Source organism: Chiloscyllium plagiosum, chromosome 31, assembly GCF_004010195.1.
Source record: "Chiloscyllium plagiosum isolate BGI_BamShark_2017 chromosome 31, ASM401019v2, whole genome shotgun sequence".
NCBI lineage: Eukaryota > Metazoa > Chordata > Chondrichthyes > Orectolobiformes > Hemiscylliidae > Chiloscyllium > Chiloscyllium plagiosum.
Genome location: NC_057740.1, coordinates 40,519,457 through 40,528,800, shown reverse-complemented (window position 1 = coordinate 40,528,800; position 9,344 = coordinate 40,519,457). Strand labels below are relative to the sequence as shown.

At 44.1% G+C, this 9,344-nt stretch overlaps 1 protein-coding gene across 1 annotated transcript in view; it reads right to left on the bottom strand.

The window, feature by feature from the left end:
• yjefn3 (YjeF N-terminal domain containing 3) overlaps positions 1-9,344 on the bottom strand; it is a 177,302-nt gene continuing 167,958 nt past the window's right edge. Inside the window, exons 4-6 of the mRNA XM_043721477.1 lie at positions 3,235-3,348; positions 2,526-2,673; positions 1-704 (exon numbers count right to left, since the gene is read on the bottom strand). Coding sequence (XP_043577412.1) covers positions 505-704; positions 2,526-2,673; positions 3,235-3,348 — 462 coding nt within the window. The 3' untranslated portion in view covers positions 1-504. The remainder of the gene's footprint in view (positions 705-2,525; positions 2,674-3,234; positions 3,349-9,344) is intronic.

The window sequence follows — 9,344 nt, the reverse complement described above, 5'->3', positions numbered from 1 at the left end:
TGCATACACACACACACACACACCCCAACTTCTCCAGGGTAACTCAACCCAGCACTGGCCAGGATTATTCGCAGATGCAGGTATTCATCAATGAAATATCCTGGTCCCTATCTGATAATATGGGGAACAGGAATTTTTAAAAATCACGACAAGTACATCTAACCTGGGCTTGGCCATCATGCTACATAAAAAACATTTTCGACAACAAACTCACATTTATGGAATTTAAAAGAAAGTTTAGAATTCTGAACAAAAAAAAGCCTGCACACAATCTTGATGAGATAAACAAAACTGATTGGTGCTGATGCAGAACTTGGTTCAATTCTGTTTCTGAGGAGATGCATTTTCCAGGACTTTTCACAAGGAACCTATTATGTTGGTTCCGTGATTTCTGGAGAATGCAGCTCCTGTCACAGGAGTCGATGCTGTGTTTTATTCACTTTCAGTTTTAATTCGGTCAATTTTCATCTCGTTTGAATCCATTGTCTCAAAACCAATCTCTTCTTAAAGTTGCACAATGCAGTCGGTTCCTGGGTAGTCCGGGGGATTCAGCTCGTATTTCTTCTGTAGGTCATCAGGAAGGTAACGACCAGCAAGAAAATGGAACTTTCCGGAAAATTGTGTGGCGCATTTCTTCGGTGCTGCCAAGGAAACAAGGACTTCTGGATTGATGCCCTCAGTGTTGCCCTTTTCGACATCCCAGCCTGTTTGAAAAATAATTTGTCGTTAAAGACAGGCCTGATGTGGACTTTTTAAAAAACTGTGTCATCATTTAATGCTAATCCCTATTTAGGTCCTTAATCTGACTGGCTTGCTAGGACCATTTCAGAGGGCAGTTAAGAAACAACCACATTGCTGTGAGTCACATGTAGGCCAGACCCGGTAAAGATAGCCGATTTCATTCCCGAAAGGACATTTGTGAACCTGGTGACAATGGTCACCTTTAGGCTAGCTTTTAATTCTTCTTTTTATCAATTGAATTTTAAATTCATCATCTACCATGGTGGGATTCGAGATGTGTCTGGGAGCACACTTAGCCACCACCTCGCCAGTCACATTCAGACATACAGAGTTAGAAAGCTTCTCTTTGTCCGAATTTCAGAGTTGCTGGATCAAGATCCTTGAAACTGGGGGAGCATCTTCTCCATTCAACCTACGGTTTCCAAAAGCTGACTCGTTACTAACTTCTCAGACTATGTTTGAATAACGAAGCCACATCCAGAATACAGATTAAAGACAAAGTCAGTATTGACATTTTACATGGTGTTGGTGAGGCTGCACCTGCTATGTACAGCTTTGGTCTCCTTAGTTAAGGAACAGCATACAGGAAGCAGTTTGGAGAAAACCCATTACACTGCTTTCTGAGATAAAGGGACGTCTCAGGAAGTTGAGAAGATTAGACCTGTATTGCAGGAGTTTTGAAGATTGAGAGATATATTATTGAAACTTGTGGATTCTGAGGGGACTTGCGAGGGTACATTCTGAGAGGTGCCTACCTTCATGGAGAAATCTAGAGCTGGGGTAATTTTTCAATCAAGCTGCAAATGAGGAGGACTTTAGAACCCTCCTTGGACATCTCAAAGAGCAGTGGAAGGTGAGTTATTGAATGTATTTTTGGTGAATCTTAAGTCAGGTGTCCTGGGGAATAGACAGGGATGTGGAGTTGAGGTCAAGATGGTGATGATCGTAATGAATAACAGAACTGGTTCAAGGGGCTGAATAGCCTACTCCTGATTCTCCTCCATTCTTATGACACTCCTCAGCCAGCCAATGAGTTGGAAGCATGGTCAGATTTACATTAGAACTCACCACAAACAGTCCAATTGCAGCAAACAGAAACTATTTAAAGAATCTGTACAAATTACATCAATGGAACTCATACTAAAACTACAACATAGTAAGAAGCAAGATCGCTTCTCCAAAAAGGCAGTCGGTGGTGGATAAGAACAGAAAACCAATTGAATATATGAGGTTACTCCCAGAGACTTACAGTAGAGTTCCCTCCAGAAGTGACTGGGAAGTGAATTAGACAGCCATCTCCACTCTGCCTGGGAGTGATGGTGTCACAATATACAGCTTAAAAAGCAAAGAAGCTGAGGCAGGCGATGAGGAGATCGGTATAATTGGTCAAAGATAGACCAGCATAGACACCAAGAGTGGAATGGAACCCAGGTCCCTGATGATGTGAGACAGCTGCACGAACCACTGAGTCACTGTGCCACCCTATGTTTGGGAGGAACAACAACACCAGCACCCGTGTGGTTTGTACAATGTCCCGGCTCAAACAGTCCCGGATCACAGGTTGTTTCAACAGACTGAGGATATATAGAGACAGATCAAAACGGACTGTCATTAACTATAGACACATTAACGATAGGAACAGACAGAGAGGAAAAGACAAAGGGAATCGGATAGATATGTGAAGAGGATAATCTGCACAAGGCAGTGGGGAATGTGTGCAATTAACACAACCAGTCTGCTTCGAGTCCAGAACAGATACAATGGACCAGATGATTTTTTTTCACCTGAAGGAACATCAATGCTAATTATGGGAATTTTCACGTGTTTCATAGTCGCCAGGATGTTGGTGTACAGTTCCTTCAGTCCAGCCTCGTCTGAGAGTCCCAGCACAGCATCTATTATCAGGTTATAGGCATCATTGATCAGCTGGACCTACAGGCAGAAGAAAACAGCTTTAATGACAGGCCCCATTTCATCCTTGACAAAGCTTGAGTAAACCAAACTGAGTCCCATCCTTAGACTTCAGCTCATCTGAACTTCTGCAGTTCTGCGTCCTAACAAAATACTTCATTTAGAGGGAGCTTTGCACTGTATCTAACCCTGTGCTGTCCCGGCCCTGGGAGTGTTTGATGGGGACAGTGTCGAGGGAGCTTTACTCTATATCTAACCCCGTGCTGTCTCTGTCCTGGGAGTGTTTGATGGGGACAGTGTCGAGGGAGCTTTACTCTGAATGTAACTTTAGATTCCTGAAATTGTGTCTCCTTACTCCCATTTAACACTCAGCAACCTGCATAAGATCAGAGGTGACTTGTGATGTGCCTATTTTCTGGGTATAATGTGGAAACCATGGGGTGCAATTTCTATCGGTCAGTTCAAGGAACAGGTGCTGAAATGAGTGTTCCTGTGTTCCTGAGAATAAGGGGTTTTTAAAAATCATTTTGTTTGTATCCCTCTCACCGTGTTAAAGAAATTGATAATCTCAGTTTTGATTACCTCAGCTGGAAGGTAGGACAGGAATGGAATATCCATTTTCTCGCATTGAACTGTGAAGTCCAGGAAGATGGGTTTGCAGGAACGTTTTGGGTAATAGATGGTTGGTTCGTAGTTCTGTCAGAAAACCAAAGCAAGGTTTGTCAGTAAGCTATCTTCCAGGAGTGCCTTTCATCTTCAAATTCTCATCCATGTGTATACAGAGGAACCTCGATTATCCCACACTCGACTATACGAATATTAGATTTTCCGGCAAGATCGCAAGGTCCCGATGTTCGGCTAAACTATCCAGCATTCGATTATCTAGAATTCAATTAACCAAATGAAATACTCCCTGCCAGTGTCGTTCAGATAATTGAGGTTCCTCTGTAAATCTCTCCATGGTCTCGCCCCTTAATCTCTCTCCAACATCTTCCAGTCCTTCAACCTTCTGAGCTATCTCCCCTCCATCAAACTGGACTCTGTTTGTAAATCCTCCATCGATCGAGGCTCTGTGTTAGTTGCCTAGACCCCAAACTCTAGAATTCCCTCCTCTCTTACTCTCTACATCTCTCTACTTCTTTATGACCCTTCAAATTGTACCTCCTTGACCACGGTTTTGGTCACCTGTCCTAGACATCTCCTTGTATAGCTCAATATCAAAGTTTTGTCAGTTCCTGTGAAGCACCTCAGGACACCTCACCCAATGTGCTGTATACATGTAAATTATTTCTGAATGATGGCACCTACAACATAATGAGAGGCCAAGCGTGGCATCATATCCATACCAGAGCAACTGGAGCTACGCATTCTAATGCCAGAACTCTGCCTTTTTCCCATAACCTTTCATTACCCATTCCTTTCAAGATACTGATGCAATGTTCTTTTCAGGAAAGTGATAGCTACTGCATTGACAGCCCCTCATGCATTAACACCACTCTGCGTGATAACATATTCTTCAAACATTCTCTTTGTTCCTCAAGCTCAGAATCTTCCTGCTGTCCAGGATTGACTGTCCACCATCTGCTGAAAAGATGGTTTGACTCATGGCTGGACAGTTTTCACCATGATCTGTCTGAGTGTGAGTCAGCTTTATGGCTCCCCCAGGAGCTCAGTGTAAATTTACTGCAATGATACTCAGACACCAAGTGGTCACTTACCAGAGGGAATGCACAAACTAGAATTGTTTTCTCTACATGTTAGCTGGCTAGGAAGTAACAGATTTCACAATGTTCTGGGGGAACATTTAGTGTGGGTCAGAAAAAACAATTTTTACTGTCTGGGGAGTCGAGGACTCGTGGTCAGAGTCTAAAGGTTTGAGACGGAGCTTTTGAGAGTAAAATTAAGAAATGTATGCAAAGATTAGTGCAAGTTTGGAACTCGCTTCCACAAACAGCACTTGATGGTGGATCAGTTGGTAATTCTGCATCTGAGATAGATCTGGTCACCTAACAACGTTAAGGAATGTGAGGTGAAGATAAGTTTATGGCATGAGCTTGCATTGTGTGTGCAGAGGAGGCAGGAGGGGCAGAATGGCCTCCTCCTGTTCCATAACTTCACACTTTTCCCTCCGAGGGAAGAGAGCAAAGACAAAAAGAGCAAAGACTCAAATTGCAGAATAAATTGCCGTGAAAGACCAATGGGGGAGGAGGCATTCAGTGAGTGTCCAGAGTTGGTATGCAGTATGTGAAATGTCATGGCTACTGTGAACTGCGAAGGTTATTGAGTGGAGTTCAGTCCTATCAGTGAAAGTCAGAATGACTTCTGATCCCTTTGCAATAAAACTTCTGTGCCTAAGCTTAAGCTATGTATATTCTTTTTATGGTGGGTTGATGGATCTATATTTCAACTCAGGAAGGGTTTGCATATTTTGTTTGCTATGAAGTATGTGTGTATTATTAAAATGTGTCCTGACAGCAGTTTTCAATTTCATATTTAACCCTGACCAATAACTCCCCTCCCCTCCCAACCTGTTCAGCCTCTTCCTATAACTCATACCCTCCAGTCCTGTAAATCTTTTCTGCACCCTCTCAGGTTTAACATCCTTCCTATAGAAGGGCGACCAGAATTGTATGTAATACCAAAAATGGCCTGACCAATGTTTAGTGCAGCTGCAACATCACATCCCAAGTCTTATATTCAGTGTTCTGACAGATGAAGGTAAGCGTGCCAAACGCCTTCTTCACCACCCTGCCTACCTGCAACTCCACCTTCAAGGAACAATGCACCTGCACCCCTCGGTCTCCCTGTTCAGCACCGCTCCCCTCCATTTGGTACTGATGGATGTGATAGCAAACTGTGGGCACCAGACCATGGGGCAGCCTGGTACATCCAAAGAAAAGCACATCGAGTGAGCATCTCTCCTGGTGTTTGCCAGCTCATGAGGAGATCCACACAGCACAGTCAATTCAATCTAAACTCTTCACTGCTTCATTGAGTTAAAGAAAAGGGATCAGGTCTATCTCGTGCAAACCAATAGCTGATTTTCCAGCAATGTAAAGAAGGTTTTTGTACTGTGCTTCAAATACGTTTCACACTGAACCTCAGAACTGTAGCTTCTTGACAGACTCTTGGAATCGTACAGCAGGGACTGAGACTGTAGAGCCGTAGAGATGTACAGCACGAAAACAGACCCTTCAGTCCAACTCGTCCATGCCGACCAGATATCCTAAATTAATCTAGTCCCATTTGCCACACTTGGCCCATATCTTTCTAAACCCTTCCTATTCATATACCCATCCAGATGCCTTTTAAATGTTGTTATTGTACCAGCCTCCACCACTTCCTCTGGCAGCTCATTCCATACATGCACCACCCTCTGCGTGAAAAAGTTACCTCTTAGGTCCCTTTTAAACCTTTCCCCTCTAACTTTAAACCTTTGCCCCTTAGTATTGGACTATGCTAACCTGGGAAAAAGACCTTGGCTGTTCACCCGATCTGTGCCCTCCATGATTTTATAAACCTCTATCAGGTCACCCTTCAGCCTCCAATGCTCCAGGGATAACAGCCCCAGCCTATTCAGCCCCTCCCTGTAGCTCAAACCCTCCAACCCTGGCAACATCCTGGTAAATCTTTTCTTAACCCTTTCAAACTTCACTACATCTTTCCTATGGGTCATTGCTGTGCTAAGTATTTGAAAGAAGTAATCCAATTAATCCCACTCCCTAGCTCTATCCTGTAAGTACTTACCTTCATGTATTTTCCTTCAACCAAGGGGCTCAATTGCAAATAGGAACTGCATTGATTCATTGGGAAAAGGGCAGGAAAGTGGACATGAGGAATATCAAATGAGCCACAATTCTACTGAATGGCAGACTCAAGGGGCCGAATGGCCTCCTTGTGTTCCCATTTCTTATGGTTGAGGGAGAAGAACCAACCATTACCTCCTCAAGGGGCAGTTCAGAATTGGGGATGAAGCAACAAGTTTAACATTGTTACCGTTATCTACAACCTGGGAAGAAATTAAAACAAGATTTGTATTCGTAACAACTGCTGAGAGATTGAATCTATCCTGCTGTTGCAAATCAGTGACAACAAGATCACAGAATGAAGCTGAAGGTAGAATTATCAGTTTGTTGGTTCGGTTTCTTCACAAGGAGCTGAGAAACAGAACTCTCAGGTGGTTTAGCCTGGGTCTGGCAGGGGCTAACATCTGCTGTTAGCCCCTGCCAGACCCAGGTGGAGGCACCCTCCAGAAGGTGGAGGCAGGCTGATGTCTGTGAATCTTCTCTCTCCTGCAAATCTGACAGGCATCAGTAATAAATTATTTAAACTACTACACCACAGAGAAGCATCAAAGTTGAAAATTCTAGTTCAGTGCTGCTAATGAGCAGCGTCACTTCAAACACATCCAGAGAAATTTCAAATGTATTTGTTAGGCCTGAGTGCCTGGCATTGGGCAGCCATTTTGGGTTACCATAGGAACCCCTCAGAACTTCCGGTCAAATGATATCGGACCTGTGCACCATCAACAAAGCACAAGTCAGCAGTATGACGGAATACACCCCACTTGCCTGGATGGGGGCAGCTCCAAGAACACTCAAGAAGCTTGACAGCATTCAGGATAAAGCAGCCCACTTGATTGGCACTACACATGAAACAACTCCAGAGAGGCTGGTATCCCATCACCATGTCTCCCTTTATTTACACATGAACAGTGCTTGACTACAGTACTGCCTCATACAGAGTCAGACACCACGGTGTCAGTATGCCTGACGCTCCCCAATTGGACCACATTAACAGCCTCAATCAGCGAACTTAAATTCTATGATGTCCTCGTAGAATGGCTGACCTCATTACAATCCACAAACATCCATTCCCTCCATCACCGGTGCTCAGTAGCAGCAGTGTATACTATCTTCAAAAAGCACTGCAGGAATTCACCAAAGATCCTCAGACAGCACCTTCCAAACCCACGACCACTTCCATCTAGAAGGACAAGGGCAGCAGAAACACCACCACCTGCAAGTTCCCCACCGAGTCCCTCACCATCCTGACTTGGAAATATATCACCGTTTCTTCAGTGTTGCTGGGTCAAAATCCTGGAATTCCCTCCCTAGGGGCATTGTGGGTCTACCTACAGCACATGGACTGCAGCGGTTCAAGAAGGCAGCTCACCCCCACCTTCTCAAGGAGCAACTATTGATGGGCAATAAATGTTGGGCCCAGTCAGCGATACCTATATCTCCTGAATGAATAAAAAAAACAAGCTGCAGCCTTTATTTTTGATGCAGCAAGATACTTTCATGGTTCAAAATCAAAGTGGATCTCATTGCTGACATCTGACGTATTTGATCTGGAATCATTTGGAATCAAGGGGGAACTCACTTTCCTGTCGGCCTTTACCAGAGACTCCAGCCTATCACCAGATTCCACAAGTGATCTACTGTACGTGATGGTGATGTTGCCAGGTTCAGCAGACACAGGGTAGAGTGTTACCATGAGGCTGACACAAAGGCATTCCTTGGCACATCCTGAAGTTTTGAAAGGTGCTATATAAATCCAAATCCTTTCTTCTTGTAGCCATGATGTGGAGAAGCCGGTGTTGGACTAGGGTGGACAAAGTTAAAAATCACGCATCACAAGGTTATAGTCCAACAGGTTTATTTGGAAGCATTAGCTTTCAGGGACCTCCTCCTTCGTCAGTGTTCCTGATGAAGGAGCAGTGCTCCAAATGCTAGTACGTCCATGTAAACCTGTTGGACTATAACCTGGTGTTGCGTGATTTTTAACTTTCTTATTGTAGTACAGATCTTAATAATGTAAGATATAGATCTGATCAAAGTGACAAACACCAGACACAATTGTCAATGTGACACTTGCCTGCCACTTATTGTGATCTAGTGAGTTATTTTGCAAATATTGCCAAGGCAACAGTATTCTTGTCAAACGTTACTATTGGTTTCAGTAATGGAACATTGGGTGGGTCTTTCACTTCCAAGTCCGAGTTGTCAGGTTTGTAGCCCAACTGCCAAGACTTACAATCACCGAGTCATAGAGATGTGCAGCACAGAAACGGACCCCTCGGCTTAACCCGTCCATGCCGACCAGATATCCCAACCCAATCTAGTCCCACCTGCCAGCACCCGGCCCATATCCCTCCAAACCCTTCCTATTCATATACCCATCCAAATGCCTCTTAAATGTTGTAATTGTACCAGCCTCCTCTGGCAGCTCATTCCATACACGTACCACCCTCTGTGTGAAAAAGTTGCCCCTTAGGTCTCTTTTATATCTTTCCCCTCTCACCCTAAACCTCTAGTTCTGGACTCCGTGACCCCAGGGAAAAGCCTTTGCCTATTTATCCTATCCATATCCCTCATAATTTTGTAAACCTCTATAAGGTCACCCTTCAGTCTCCGATGCTCCGGGGAAAACAGCCCCAGCCTGTTCAGCCTCTCCCTGTAGCTCAGATCCTCCAACCCTGGCAACATCCTTGTAAATCTTTTCTGAACCCTTTCAAGTTTTACAACATCTTTCCGATAGGAAGGAGACCAGAATTGCATGCAATATTCCAACAGTGGCCTAACCAATGTCCTGTACAGCCGCAACATGACCTCCCAACTCCTGTACTCAATACACTGACCAATAAAGGAAAGCATACCAAACGCCTTCTTCACTATCCTATCTACCTG